Raw genomic sequence first — 14,474 nt, 5'->3', positions numbered from 1 at the left:
CAGGTGACTGCTGCACTGAGGGGCCTGCTGACTTCTCTAAAGGACAAGGAAGACATACGGTTGTGGTGTTTCCAGGGGACTTCAGATTGCATCTCCCGAGCACTGAGCAACAGGGAGCGTGCTGCCAGTCACTGTGGGCAGCTCTGCAAGCCCCAGTTTACGCGGTTCCGAACGGTACGCGGTTTCATGAGAAAACAGTCCGAGGCAACAGACACTTGTAATAACCAAATTTTTATGAACTATTACTACAAAGAAGGGAGACAAAGTGATCTTTTAGTAAACATTTTTAGCGTAACAGTCTTTGCGACCAGTATTTTAAAAAACCAAGCTAATAAACACCATTGCTCTGTGTTCAACTGGTGTACACTAAAAATAGGGTAATAAATGGAAATACATGTTCTTCTAGCATTTCCACAGGAAATGTTCATATTTCTATGACATTCTAAATCATTTAGCAGTTACATACGCTATATTAACTAAAACACAGGTATTCCTTATTGCACATTTCAAAGTTGTAAGGAGATTCTAGCTTATGAGGTGGTTTTTATTTAGGGGGGAAATTATATTTTTCAATTGTTTGGCTCAAAAATGCATACTGCCAGGGCAGCTTAATTCTAAAAACAAACCTTTTAAAATAAACTTTTGGATTCTGAAGCCAATGAAATCCTTTACTCTAACAAATGGTTCACAGTTCACTTTCTCAGACTAAATGTCAGACGTCAGAGTTACGGGCTCTGTTTTAAAGCCTGTGAACAGTCCTGGCTACTGCTCTGAGAGGCAGGTGGGGGCTCATCTCTAGAGCCAGAAGGTGGTAAGTCTCTTGCAGCAGGTGGAGGTGGATAATCCTGGGGCCCATGAGTAGGGGGCGGTAGTCGAGGACCAGGAATAAAGTACTCTCTTGGACCAAGAGAGCCTAAAGGTCTAAAAGGTGTGTGTCCTGGTAAAAATCCTCGAGGATCAAGAGGCATGTCCCGTCTTCCAGGTGGAATGCCTGGTGCATATTCTCTTAAGCCTAGTGGTGGACGTAAAGGAGGACCTGGAAAAATAAAAAGTCCTGTAAATACATATGAACACATGTAAACACAGAAGACTGTGGGTATGACAGTCTATAATTTCTCACAACTTCAGAAGTCAGGTGGTGGCATCCCTGGCTTCAGAGACGAGGCAAACAGGTAAGTTGTATGCCCGTGGCTGGCCGGCCAGGAAGCCACACAGGCAGCATGTAAACATGGCTCTAGCTGGCTTGTGTTTTCTCTATTACAGAGTTCTGCCATCTTTCTCTCACAAGGGCTTGGTTTAACACTTCAAAGCACCCTAGCTTGTCGTAGCAAGACGACAGATTACGAAACAAGGACTTCACTGTAACAAAGATATTTGATAAAGGGAAACTCCAGTGTCTGCCGCTGTGTCAATTCATGCAGTAGCTCCCCACGGACTTAAACGTGCCGTCCAAATCCAGGTGGTCGCCTACTGGGGAAAGGCCTTCTAGCTCCCCCTAATCAAATTCAGCAACATTTATCAGGCATTAAACTCGACCTTCTCTAGAGCTAACACTTCCTCTCATTTACTGCCAAGGCAGGAAGTTTAAGTTGAACTGTCCCTCTTCTATACTCGATGATCCATTGTTTATGCTTTCATCACAGTGATTATAAGCTTTACGTTTCATAATCTATATATCTACGTTCTAGAGGACTTTGTAAGCTCTTGAGTAGGGAGAATTAGTTCTAGCCATCAGCAGACATAATATTTCCAGCTTTCTATTAATATCTCTGGTCTACATGAGATCTACTGCCCATCTCTGTACAGGGGGATTATGTGGCACCCTGTGTCCTAAAAATTGGAGGGAAAGTTAAGATGCACTGGCTTGTCTTACACTTTCATTACCTAGGCCTGTAAAAGCCACTATTAAAATTTCAAGGAACAAGGAACAGAGAGAAAAGATGAATTATACTCTATAAGTCAATTACTACTATTCAATCATCATACCGAATGGTGGAGGAACTGGCCGAGGTCCGAAAGGCCCGCAGAGTTGAGGAGGTGGTCCATATCGAATGGGTGGTGGCAGAGGGCCTCCCATGGGGGAGCTCATGAGGGGCACCCCTGGGAAAGGAGAGGGCCCTTTTGCAGCCACAGTCACCTGCAGAGCAGAAGCAATTACAGTTGTAAAAGACTCTAGTATGACGCAAGCACCAACACCAGTAAAAGCTGAACCCCCGGGGCACCTGGGTGGCTCAGTGGGTTAAGCCTCTACCTTCGGCTCAGGTCATGATCTCAGGGCCCTGGGATTGAGCCCCCCACATCGGGCTCTCTGCTCAGCAGGGAGCCTGCTTCCTCCTCCCCCTCTGCCTGCCTCTGCCTACTTGTGATCTGTCAAATAAAATCTTAAAAAAAAAAAAAAAAGCTGAAACCCAATGAAGCAGATGTCCAGCATCTGTCCAAAGAACAGAACCAGTGCAACAAAACTTGACACCCCCGCCCAGGGGCGCCTGAGTGGCTCAGTTGGTTGAGCAACTGCCTTCGGCTCGCATCATGGTCCTGGAGTCCTGGGATCGAGTCCCACATCGGGCTCCCGGCTGTGCGGGGAGTCTGCTTCTCCCTCTGACCTTCTCACCTCTCATGCTCTCTCTGTCTCTCTCTCAAATAAATAAATAAAAATCTAAAAACAACAACAACAACAAAAAACTTGGCCCCTCCTGTCTGTTCCTGCCAGCAGCTTAGGCAGGTTCACGGGACGGCACCGAAGCCAAAACGTTCGCTGGAGTTGCACTACTGCTAGAATATGCAAGGGGAAGCGAAAGCAAGAGGATGGCTGAAGGACACTAACAGAGGTGACTCCCACAAACACCATGATCGACTCCCAGGGCGACACCTTCACCCCCACATCCTTCCCATTGCCACAACAGCGCATCATTTCCATACTGAGCATGGACAGAACAAAGAAAGATCCACTCTCTACACGTCACTAGAGCCACTATTCAGAGTGCCTTCAATCTCCTTTCACATATTCTCTCTCATCCTCTGATCTCTCGACCTCTGAACAGGAAGATTTCCTGTTTTAAATGAGGGTGCAGAGTATCAGAAGATTTGCTGACGGTCACACGGCAGGTAAGAAGCTGTTGCAATTCAGGATCAGGTCTGCCTCCAAGCCTGTCCTCCTTGTGCCTGCGCTTCCCTAACAAAAGGGGCTCTGCTCTCAAGTCCACTCCCAAAGGGCCTCAGTTGGATAAAATGACCTCAAGAGATCCGTGTCCCTGGAGTCCTGCACTGAAATGTGGAGGCATTTTCCAACAGAAACAATGTTCTATATACAAGGAGGCAAGCACAGCACCATTATTTACCTTCGTGCACCAGTAACGCTGTGCTTTATAGTAAGAGACACTGACCTTTCCCACGGGAAACTGGGTTGGAAATTCTAAATCGTCAGGTCACACACACTCTGATTTCAGCACACAGAAGCACTGTGAGCCATGCTCGGAGCACCAGTGCAGCTCTCACAGAGAATACACTTCTGTGCATGGTCCTGAAGGCTACTGCTGACAACGGGCACAACAGCAATGACAGGTTTTCACGGGTCATTATTTCACTTCCGGCAAGCATTCTTCCTTTACCAATCTGTAAGTTCAGGTCATTCAAAGCAGGGTCTGCCTAGTATACAACTGGAGATATTCAGCACACTTGCAAACACATAAACAGGGAATTGGGCTATATATAATTAATTTACTCTGCCTCAGAACACTGGACGCCAAAGCACACACAGCACACAGTTGCAGTGATGACTTTCTGCTGCCTTTAGTTACAACAGATGTTCCCTACTGGTTAACAGCCTGACCCAAATGGGGGAAAAACCCCAACCAGTCAGATTTCAGCAATCCAGCAACACTTCCAAGTCAAGAACAAGAGTAGAATCAATACTGCCGTGCAATTCAAAGCAAAGCAGATTAGTGTCATGCTCGTCATATCCTTTCCAGAAATATACCAAGTAACAGCTCAGCTCAGTCCTCAACCTCCAAGTACTTACTACTACTGACTGCTCAGCCATAGACGTACTGCTGGGAACTGAAAGGCCTTCAGGGTCTTGGGGAACAGTTTGCTTTTTAAAAAAATGAGATAGTACAGCTATAACAGACACACAAACATGAGATGGATGGCTCAAAGAGAGGGTGTTGTAATGAAGTTTAAGGTTTCCTGAAATACCTAATTACAATTCAGAGCAACTGTGGAACTTACCTTGCCTTCATCCATCATCTTAGTAGGGGAAGAGCCTCTCGAGCTGCTGTTCATCATGGGAGCTACACCAGATCCTGGATCTGCCAAAAGCCAGAGAACAGATTTGGACTTATCCTGACGTATATACTCTTTGAGGAAGAACTAAGAGATCCTCTGCCCACTTCCTCCATGGTTTTAGACCCAAACACACTCAGATCCCTTACCAGAGGCAGAGGGTTTCCCAGATGCCTCAGATGACCATCGAGGACGAGGTAGAGGTCCATCCATTGATCCTTAAGATAGAAAGAACAGAACCCTTGCATGGATTTTTCAGAAGAAACAAACCAATTGTGGACAGGTCAGGGTTCAACTCTACCTAGAAAGCAACATTAAAAATGGCTCTCCTAATACATAAGGGGAAATCCCAAGTTAGGCACAAAGCTTAAGAATTAAAACAAGAAGGGTGCCTGGGTGGCTCCGTTGGTTAAGCGTCTGCCTTCAGCGCAGGTCATGATCCTGGAATGGAGTCCCACATCAAGTTCCCTGCTCAGTTAGAGTCTGCTTCTCCCTCTCCCTCTGCTGCTCCCCCTGCTTGTGCTCTCTCTCTAAATGTCAAATAAATAAATAAAATCTTAAAAAAAAAAAATTAAAATAAGAACTGTTGGATTCAAAGATCAGCAATAAAACCTGCATGTTAATGGCACCAGCTGGTGCTTTGAGTGACAGGCCTGATACAGTTGTACAGGCTGATGTTTTCAGTCTGTATGATCTGACTTCCATACCTCAACAAGTATTACAGACATTTCTTTGATTAGAAACAGACTCACAGCACTGTGTATTAATGAGAAATGAGCATATGCTCCAGTAATTATATAGTCTTGAAGCTACTTTAATAATATCCGAGAGGAACGCCACAGTTTTTTACTTCACAGTAAAAAAGTAAAAAGCAAACGTAACAATTATATATTCTTACTTACAAATGCATTTTATGTATTTATTTTATAATACTTAATATATGTTACAGTAATATTAGTAACAATGCTTTCTGTTCTAAAGCAGATCTTACAGCAGACTACACACCAAAACAAACTAAGACATTTTCTTCCCTATACTGGACAGACCCAAATTCTAACAACACTGTTTGCATTGGAATTCTCAAGACAAACCATAAGAGACTCTTGACAGGAAACAAACTGAGGGTTGCTGGGGGGAAGCGGGGTTGGGGAATGGGTAAGTGGGTGATGGGCATTAAGGAGGACACATGATGGAACGAGCACTGGGTGTTATATAAGACTGATGAATCACTTAACTCTACCTCCGAAATCAATCATACATTATATGTTAATTAACTAAATTTAAATTTTAAAAAAATCTTAAATAAAAGGGGGGGTAATCCTCTAGAAACAGTTTACTACAAGGTAAAATGTGAATGCTCACCAAATTCACCTCTCGGCATCTCTCTTCGATTAAGCGTAGCGGACAGAGGCCTCGCCGGCGGGTCAGCCTTCGGTGGAGGGGAGCACTCCCCCCCACTCACAGGAGATGGACCAAAAGAGCCATTCTGGCTTAGAGGACCTGAAGACAACAGTGAACTGTTAGCGCCCTGAGGCAACCTTTCTTCCCTTTAGTAAGTTCATCAGAATGAAGATACACAGAACCAGAATGTAATGCACACACTCTCCGCACACAGCCTTGGGCGCTGCCCCCAAAAGTGCAGCCCACCTCTCCATGGAGGGTTCTGGGTGTTGGGCCTGCCTGGCCTCGGCTTCACAATCACAGGCTCTTCTTGCAGCGCTGCCATCTTCTGGGATAATTCCAGTAACCTTGAATACAGAGAAAAGACAACCTCCATTCCTTACAAGATACCAAGCAGCACTGCCTCTGGAAACCCGAGAACGCACCGAGAAACCGGAATTCCACATCACGTACTTGTGTCTCAAGTTGGCGGCTTCCCTTTTCTCCTCAGTGATAGCTCTTTCTGCAGCACGAGCTTTGAGCTACGGGAGACAAACAGATCCTAATCAGTGCTGGCACGCTACACACGAAATAAAGGAAAGGAAAAAAAGTCTTACCCAGTTATCATGAGCTTTCTTCTCATGAGTAGCAATCTGAAAGACAACACATGGACGACTGCATGTGGGGACTCGGCGTCGCAGCCACTGCCAGCGTCTGTCTCAGACACCGAGGAACCCGCAGCCGCAGGGGAGGAGAATTACCTGGGTTTTGAATGAGCGCTCTGTCTTCAGCAGTTCCTCCTCCATCTCTTCAATTCTGCGCCTAAGAATCACAGTTGCTTTTATCAATTAAAGTGCAACTAAAGAAAATTTGAAACCGTCTCACCACTTGCCCCTTACTGCGACACCCGCGCTCCCTCGCAGAAATACTCACATGGTCACAATCAGAGAGTAACACGATCAAAACTAAGACGACCTAATTTCCTTATTACTTAATGGCAGGAGAGCCTGAGTTGACACACTGTAATTTTCTGGACTGTTCTTCAACACTCTCGAGCAATCCTGCTAGGACAATCTTCCTCCACAAAGCTTTTTCTTCCTTTAATGACAGCCACAGAAACTTGCCCAGAGCTGTGAGTACAGCTCTGTGGCACAACGGCTGTAATGATTCCGGATACAACACTACAGCTAGCGGGCTTCCTGAAAGAATTCCTCCAACACACAGAACCGCCCAGCACGAACCAAGCTCCCGGTCTTGCCCGCACTGGGTGGGTATACGGCAATGGCTGTTAACGTGACACTGTTCCCTTCGTTAACTTAAAATGCATTTTTTCTCATGGGAATTAACTATTCACATCCTGTGACCACTTATGTATGTTCGCTGCGGTTTTGTTCTACACAATGTAACACGGTTTTAAAAGATGCCAACAGCCGCCCCCGGCACGGACCCCACGCTCGAAGCTGAACTCACTTGTAAGTCTTCACTTCTTCCGCAGCCAGAAGCGCCTTCTCGTCAGCAGCTGACAGCCGCTGCTCTCTCTCCTGCCGCTCATACTCTTCCTGACTCAGTTTCCTAAGACAAAATTGGCTGTCAGACGGGTTTCTGTCTTCCCAGCAGTCTGCCCGAATGCCTCTACTCAAACATCACCTCCTCTCCCCTCTAAAATGCACAGACATACAGAGTCACGGAAGAATTCAAACTTGCCACTCCAAGATAAAAATCCATCTCTGGCCTGTCAGCAAAGCACCTGCGTTTTTTAACTTCTTGTAATTCTTGACACACTAGAAACTAGTTTAGCATATGTCACTCTATGCCCACCGACTAGTTCCTTGTGCTTAACACAGTGAAAGGACGTTTTACTTGACTGTGTAAGGCCATGGCTGATCGACCTCACACCACTAAGCTTCTCAGGCCTAAGCAAGGGGTAATTACTTCTCTTATTTCTACCAGAGGAAAACCTGTAATTACTTCCCTTGTTCTACCATGGAAGGACTGCCTCTCAATCCAAGGTGGGTACTGCAATGAAATAGCCAGAGAAAGAAAGAGCCTTCTAAAAGAGTCTTCTAGCTTCTAAACCGTGTAGTTAACCAACCACAGAACATTCCTGTACTTCAGATACGGGACTCCTACTACCTATTTCAGTGGCATGATGATTCAAGAAAGAAAAATCTCAGGATTAGCAATGTCTAGTGAATAAAACAGAAAAAGGGGCACCTGGGTGGCTCAGTGGGTTGAGCCTCTGGCCTTGGGCTCTGGTCATGATCTCAGGGTCCTGGGATCGAGCCCCGCATCGGGCCCTCTGCTCAGCAGGGAGCCTGCTTCCCCCTCTCTCTCTGCCTGCCTCTCTGCCTACTTGTTATCTTTCTGTCAAATAAATAAAAATCTTTAAAATAAAACAGAAAAAGAATCCCAGCTATTCCATAATCAGGGTCTTACCTACTGGAAACTGGTTTTGACCCAATTAACCTTCAACCTCCAGATGCCCATCTAAAATAAATCGATTGCAATGGGAACGTTTATGGGTCGAAAAATGCTATTTTGTTACCCTTGTACATCTTTGGCTACAAGTCTAATTCAGAAGACCCTTAACTTGAAATTTAAATTTCTATGAATCAGAAGCAAAATGAGAAGAGCTATATGGTTAAAAGGTTTAACAAGGAAAAAAGAGTTTATGTATTCTTTTCTAACTGCCCATTCAATTCTCAGCAAAGTATTTTATGAATGGCTACACTATACTGGCTACCTCCTGAGATGCTAAGATAAAAGTACTGGCAAAGTACTATCCCTGCACTAACAGAGCTCATAGCTGAATATGTGAAAGATACACATAAGAACAAAAAAATCCCTGACTCTGGCTTAGGAAGAAAGGTGAGAAATGGGGGGTCTTGAAGGAAAGATCAATCAGAATTTTTTTCCCAGTAATGAATAAGCTGGTCTGAGAATACTGAGAACAATTAGAACATCGGACAAAAATAAAAAGACTCTGCCTGAAGACATCAGAGACTTAATATATTAGTTGACAAGTTAATATATGAGGCCAAGCTCCAGGGGAAAAAGAAATCTCAGAATTACAAGAAAGCCTGGCATCTGAAGCCACCTTTCTCCCAGGTTCATTCCATGCACTGAAGACCATGGAGACATAAGGAGACTGAGAAGAACTTTCACCAGATCCGGGTTCAAAGAAAAATGGAGTTCAAGGTCGCCAATGAAGGGGACCTCCAATCAAAATCCGAGGCTTTGGGTTTGGACTAGAAAGAGCTGTGCAAACAGGCAACACAGTGTCCTCTGAAGGGACAAGGCCAATTTTAAATGACGTAAATTGCCGACAGGATTAAAGTAACAAACTCATGCTACAAATAAACTCAAATCTTTTCCATAGGAAAATAACATCATCCTAGACCTCTAGTTTTCTCTACGGTTATTATAGACAATTTCTGCCACTCAGTCAAAACTGACCAGGCACTCCACAAAACACTGAGATCAAATCTAAAAACCAAGAGGGATGGACCCATAGCTGAATCTTTACAGACTTTAAAATAATTATGCATATATAATCAAAGAAGTCAAAATTATAAATTTCAGCAGAATCTGTAAAATTGAACCATAGTAACTGAAATTAAGAATTATTAATAGGGGGTGCCTGGGTGGCTCGGTGGGTTAAAGCCTCTGCCTTTGGCTCAGGTCATGATCCCAGGGTCCTGGGATCGAGTCCCGCGTCGGGTTCTCTGCTCCGCAGGGAGCCTGCTTTCTCCTCTCTCTCTGCCTGCCTCTCTGACTGTTGTGATCTCTGTCTGTCAAATAAATAAATAAGATCTTAAAAAAAAAAAAAAAGAATTATTAATAGGGGCTCCTGGGTGGCTCAGTTGGTTAAGTGCCTGCCTCTTGATTTCGGCTCAGGTCATGATCTCAGGCTCATAGTGTCGAGTCCCACATCAGGTGCCTCACTCAGAGAGGACTCTGCTTTAGATTTTCTACCCTCCCTCACCCCCTCTGCCCCTGTGCATGAGTACATGTGCGTGCATGCTCTCAAACAAATAGATTTTTTATTAAAAAGCCCTCAATGAATGATTTTAGCAGCTGACTTGACAAAGTGAAGTGAGACCTTTAGCACATGAGACAGGTCAGAAAAAACGCCATTCAGAATGCAGCAAATCAGGTAAGAATGTAGGAGACACAGGGGAAATATAAAAAAAATTTAAATAGAATCTTACAAGAAGAGAGATTAAAGCAGAATCAATATACAAAGCAAGGTCCCCAAAACCAAGAGGTGCCAGTGACCCCAAGCAGCATAAATACAAACAAGATGGGAAGAGGGCGGAGAAACAAAAAATGCACACACACACCCTCACATCTGAACACCTCCCACTAACACTGCTGAAGAACCAGAAAGGATGACTGAAGGCTCCAAGGGCAGCGGTGAGACACTGAGGAGGGAAAAGACAATGGATACTGGACTCTTCAAAGGAACTACAAAACCAGAAAGTAACTGGTTACTTTCAAAGTAATGAAATTAAGTAACTGCGAGCATCTCAGAGCCAGCAGAACAATCCTTAGAAAGATGTTATCACAAGATAAACTGATTATATCTGTCACTAAAGGGTGGCCTTCCAGGAGACTGAAAGAGACCCGCAGTGAAAAACTACAGACGTGGGCGAGGAGGAAGAGCTACAAGGAACTATGCAAGTGTGTGTCAGCAGAATGAACGCCGGCCGGACCGCGATGCAGTACGACACTGAAACGTCTCTGGAGTTTAGGTGTAGAGGGAATGACGATGTCATTCGAATAGCATCTACTTCAGATGGGAGCTAAAGCCCAGAAAGAGGCACACTTATTCATGTCTATCACACTGTAACAAGTTCAGGACCCATGTTATGGTCTTTAGGGTAAGTATAGGAGGAGAGAAAGAGCAACCTCTAACTACCAAGCCTTAAAGAGCACAAAAGCAGAATTATGAAAAATACTCCAACAATCCAAAAGACAGAAAGAAGGAAGAAACAGGAACACAGAAAGACCATCAAACAGAATGCAAACAATAACAGGTAGATTTATTTTATTTTACTTTTATTTATTTTTTTTAAGTAATCTGTACACCCAACATGTGGCCTGAACTCACAACCCTGAGATCAAGAGTCACATGCTCTACCAAGTGAGCCAGCTTGGTGTCCCAGTCACACAGATTTAAACCTCTGTGTGTGTGCGTGTGTGTGTGTGTGTGTTGAGGAGTTACATAGAAAAAATGTGCACTCACCCAGTCTCTATAGCTACATACCTATTTATGCCACAACAGACTCCAGAAAAGATTTTAAGAAACATAAATGTTTCAACGGGCAGAGACTGCCAGGTGGAGAAACTGTAAAAGGGTATTTTTCTGCAGAGAAAGCAGCATACGTAGTGACAATGAGGCTCAGAGTGGCATGAGGAACTGTGTTCAGTGTGGCTGCAGGTCGGAAAGCATCAGAAGTTGCTGCAGGAAATGCACCTGGGGAAGCAGCTCCAGACAACTGAGGAAGTGTCCTGTGTGCCTGCGCGAGAGTCTAGAACTGATCCAGAAGAGAATGGAGCACTCCTGACAGATTTTAAGCACTCGAGGCCATGCAGGGACCTGCATTTTAAGCGAGTTCACTCGAGACTGAGAATGAATAAGAGCCTGGAAGGGGGGTATGAGAAAGGGCAGGTGATGAGAGGTCCCGTCAGGGACTGGCAGGAAAGAGGATGTGGACCTGAACCAACCCAGGCTCTGGGGATAGAGAGCACGGTACAAACCAGATATGCTGGACGGACCAAATAAACCAGTGCCACAATGACTATCATGAAGAAAAACAACCGTCATTTAGGAAATTAAGAGTATTTCTGGTGGCAAAGAAATACTCTTTAAAAAAAAAAAAAAAAAAAAAGGTAATGAAATTAGGAATATTTCTCTGAAAACAGGCCAGGTATTTAGAGCTGGCCTGAACAAAATCTAGAAAATCTAAGCTGACTGCACGGTGAACAAAGAATCCGAGAAGACATCAGTGGTCTGCTTTCGATGTTTCATGGCACCAGGCAATAGCAGCCTGAGCATTTAAAAAAGAGAAACTTTGCTCAGCAGAATAAGCCTTCTCAGAGGCCACCATGTATCTATTTTTAGAGAATTCTGGTAATTTTGTGGAGGAAAAAAACTTAAAATGAACTCCAAAAGTCTACCTTTTTTTTTTTTTTTAAAGATTTTATTTATTTATTTGACAGAGAGAGATCACAAGCAGGCAGAGAGGCAGGCAGAGAGAGAGGAGGAAGCAGGCTCCCTGCTGAGCAGAGAGCCCGATGCGGGGCTCGATCCCAGGACCCCGAGATCACGACCTGAGCCAAAGGCAGCGGCTTAACCCACTGAGCCACCCAGGCGCCCCAAAAGTCTACCTTTCAAGAAACACATGTAACTCCAGATTTGAGATGGAGATTTCAAGATATTAATACCTAAATATACACACGGAACAGGTACGTCTACATTTAAAACTCCAAACACGCTCACCACAATTACAGTATGTAACGTTTAACCTGAGCATTTGACTAAACTCCAAAACTTAGGATGCCTTCAAATAACTAAATTTTTGGAGTGTTTATTCTACTAAACATCGTGTCCTACAAATCACTCAGGATTCTCAAAGGCTGTATTAAGAAGTAGTAGAATAGGGGTGCCTGGGCGGCTCAGCTGGTTAAGCGACTGCCTTCAGCTCAGGTCACAATCCTGGAGTCCCGGGATGGAGTCCCGCACATCAGGCTCCCTATTTGGTGGGGAGTCTGCTTCTCCCTCTGACCCTACACCCCTATGCTTGCTCTTTCTCCCTCTCTCTCAAATAAATAAAATCATTAAAAAAAAAAAAAGAGCAACAGAACAGACACAGGACAAATCACACTTACTTAAAATGCCACAAAGAAAGTAAAGTACATGGCAGAGCGCGAGAGGGACTGGGTCTTCACAAAGCACATGCCACAGCAGGACCGCCGCACCAGTAAACCACTCCCTGTCAAACAACCTGCAGTCCGGTAACGCACACATTCACTCACACGGCGAGACCGCTAACGACTGGGCACGATTATCTTACTTCTGCAACGCCATCTCCTTCTGCTGGTACAGCTCATTCAGAATCTCTACTTTCTGCCTCAGGGTTTGGCATTCATCCTCCAGGATGGCTTTGGCTGACTGCAGTGAATGGCGGTCATCTTCTAATTTCTTTATTTGGTCTGGAGAGAGAAAATGGTTAAGCTGGGTGTGCGCACAGGGCTCACAAACTGGTGGGGCAGGGGGGCTGGAAGGAGTTAGAAACTCAGCACTTTCTTCTCAGAAGCAGCCTACCTTCCAGGTTACATTTAGTAGACATCGAGGCTCTAAGCTTAACTTGTAGAAGTTTTAGATCCTCTTCAACTACTGAAATTGCAGTTTGTGTCTAAAAATTCCAACAGAGAGAACTATCCTTAGAAGGGAGGCACAGTGAGAATTCACGGGCACTTACAGTACTCCACAGAAAAGCTCATACCCGAGAAATGTCCATCATCTGCTTAATTTGATTTTTCACTTTCTCACTCTGGTCACCTAAAATACAAAAAGCTTTAATTGCCTTTTCCTCCTTTGCTTTTTAACTGTATTTTCTTGATTTCTCCAAAAATAAACAATTATAATTATGTTCAAATATTCAAAGGAAAAACAAATCTACCAAGAGAACTAATTAGGCTCCATGACTTTTAAGAGAATTGCAAATTCAAAAAGCGAATTCCCAGTTTGTACAGCATAAGTGTTATCTGTGCCATTCTCAAACAAGAAGGGATGTGTGAACTAAAGCTCTTTCTTCTCGTTCAGATCTGTGTCCACCTGGTCATGTGTCTTATTTAGACAGACTTCCTCTTCCATTCTCCCCTTGAATCTGCTACCAGGCATGGTTGAAAATGCCCACTGTGAAAGCAATATACGATTTGAAAAACATGTCCAGAAACATGTCCTTCATCAGTAAACACTGCTACCCTTCAGCTCTATTCTCACGGCCTTCATTAGTTTATGGCTCCCCCGACTTCATTACTCAAAACTGTAGAGCTACAGAGATGATGAGCCCTAAATTCAAAGGTCATCCCCACAGCAATGAGACATAAATTTCTCCTACTGAACAGTGTTCACACTTACAGGTCTAAGTCACAGCTCTGCTGCTCTCACTCTAGTGCAAACAGTCCTCAGTGGTATGGAAAAGCAGAGTCTATGTTCACTGCACACCCACTGCTATACCACAGCCCTGCAACCCACCTCTGCCCAGTGCACAAAGAGGTATTTCTAAGCACAGTGATAGGCATCTACAACCCTTAACGCTTAAGTTAATCAGGGGACAGCTGGGTGGCTCAGTCGGTTAAGTGGCTGCCTTCGGCTTAGGTCACGATCCCAGTGTCCTGGGATGGAGTCCCAAATCCGGGTCCTTGCTTGGCAGGGAGCCTGCTTCTCCCTCTGTCTGACAATCTGGCTGCCTGTGCTCCCTCTCTCTGAGATAGATAAATAAATAAATAAATATATAAATATATAATCAATCTTAAAAAAAAAAAAGAAGTTAGGGGCGCCTGGGTAGCTCAGTCAGTTAAGCATCTGACTCTTGATTTCAGTTCACATCATGATTTTGGGGTTCTGAGATCAAGCTCTGCATTGGACTCCTTGCTCAGTGGGGAGCCTGCTTGAGATTCTCTCCCTCTCCCGACCCCTGCTCTTTCTAAATAAATAAATCGTTTTAAAAAAAAAAGAGGAAGTTAGTCAGCCAAAAGGAGCATTAGTGTACTTAAAGACAGGAACACAAAAAGTGGTCCAA

At 44.4% G+C, this 14,474-nt stretch overlaps 1 protein-coding gene across 12 annotated transcripts in view; it reads right to left on the bottom strand.

Annotated features, from left to right (window-relative positions):
- Positions 1-215: 215 nt before the first annotated feature.
- The window catches only part of MIA3 (MIA SH3 domain ER export factor 3), an 83,516-nt gene continuing 69,257 nt past the window's right edge, over positions 216-14,474 (bottom strand). For 8 of the 12 annotated variants that reach the window (XM_047704269.1, XM_047704270.1, XM_047704264.1 and 5 more), the window contains 14 exons: positions 13,173-13,228; positions 12,992-13,082; positions 12,741-12,879; positions 7,132-7,233; positions 6,423-6,483; positions 6,279-6,314; positions 6,136-6,203; positions 5,929-6,029; positions 5,644-5,781; positions 4,431-4,499; positions 4,228-4,307; positions 4,019-4,090; positions 1,987-2,137; positions 216-1,036 (listed from right to left, as the gene is read on the bottom strand). In XM_047704269.1, coding sequence (XP_047560225.1) covers positions 726-1,036; positions 1,987-2,137; positions 4,019-4,090; positions 4,228-4,307; positions 4,431-4,499; positions 5,644-5,781; positions 5,929-6,029; positions 6,136-6,203; positions 6,279-6,314; positions 6,423-6,483; positions 7,132-7,233; positions 12,741-12,879; positions 12,992-13,082; positions 13,173-13,228 — 1,475 coding nt within the window. In that variant the 3' untranslated portion in view covers positions 216-725. Of the gene's footprint in view, positions 1,037-1,986; positions 2,138-4,018; positions 4,091-4,227; positions 4,309-4,430; positions 4,500-5,643; positions 5,782-5,928; positions 6,030-6,135; positions 6,204-6,278; positions 6,315-6,422; positions 6,484-7,131; positions 7,234-12,740; positions 12,880-12,991; positions 13,083-13,172; positions 13,229-14,474 lie in introns of all 12 variants that reach the window. The other 4 variants (XM_047704267.1, XM_047704275.1, XM_047704265.1 and 1 more) reach the window with 3 other exon arrangements.

This window comes from Lutra lutra, chromosome 15 (assembly GCF_902655055.1).
Source record: "Lutra lutra chromosome 15, mLutLut1.2, whole genome shotgun sequence".
Taxonomy (NCBI): domain Eukaryota; kingdom Metazoa; phylum Chordata; class Mammalia; order Carnivora; family Mustelidae; genus Lutra; species Lutra lutra.
The sequence above is the reverse complement of the archived record's forward strand: the minus strand, read 5'-3'. Positions and strand labels throughout refer to the sequence as shown.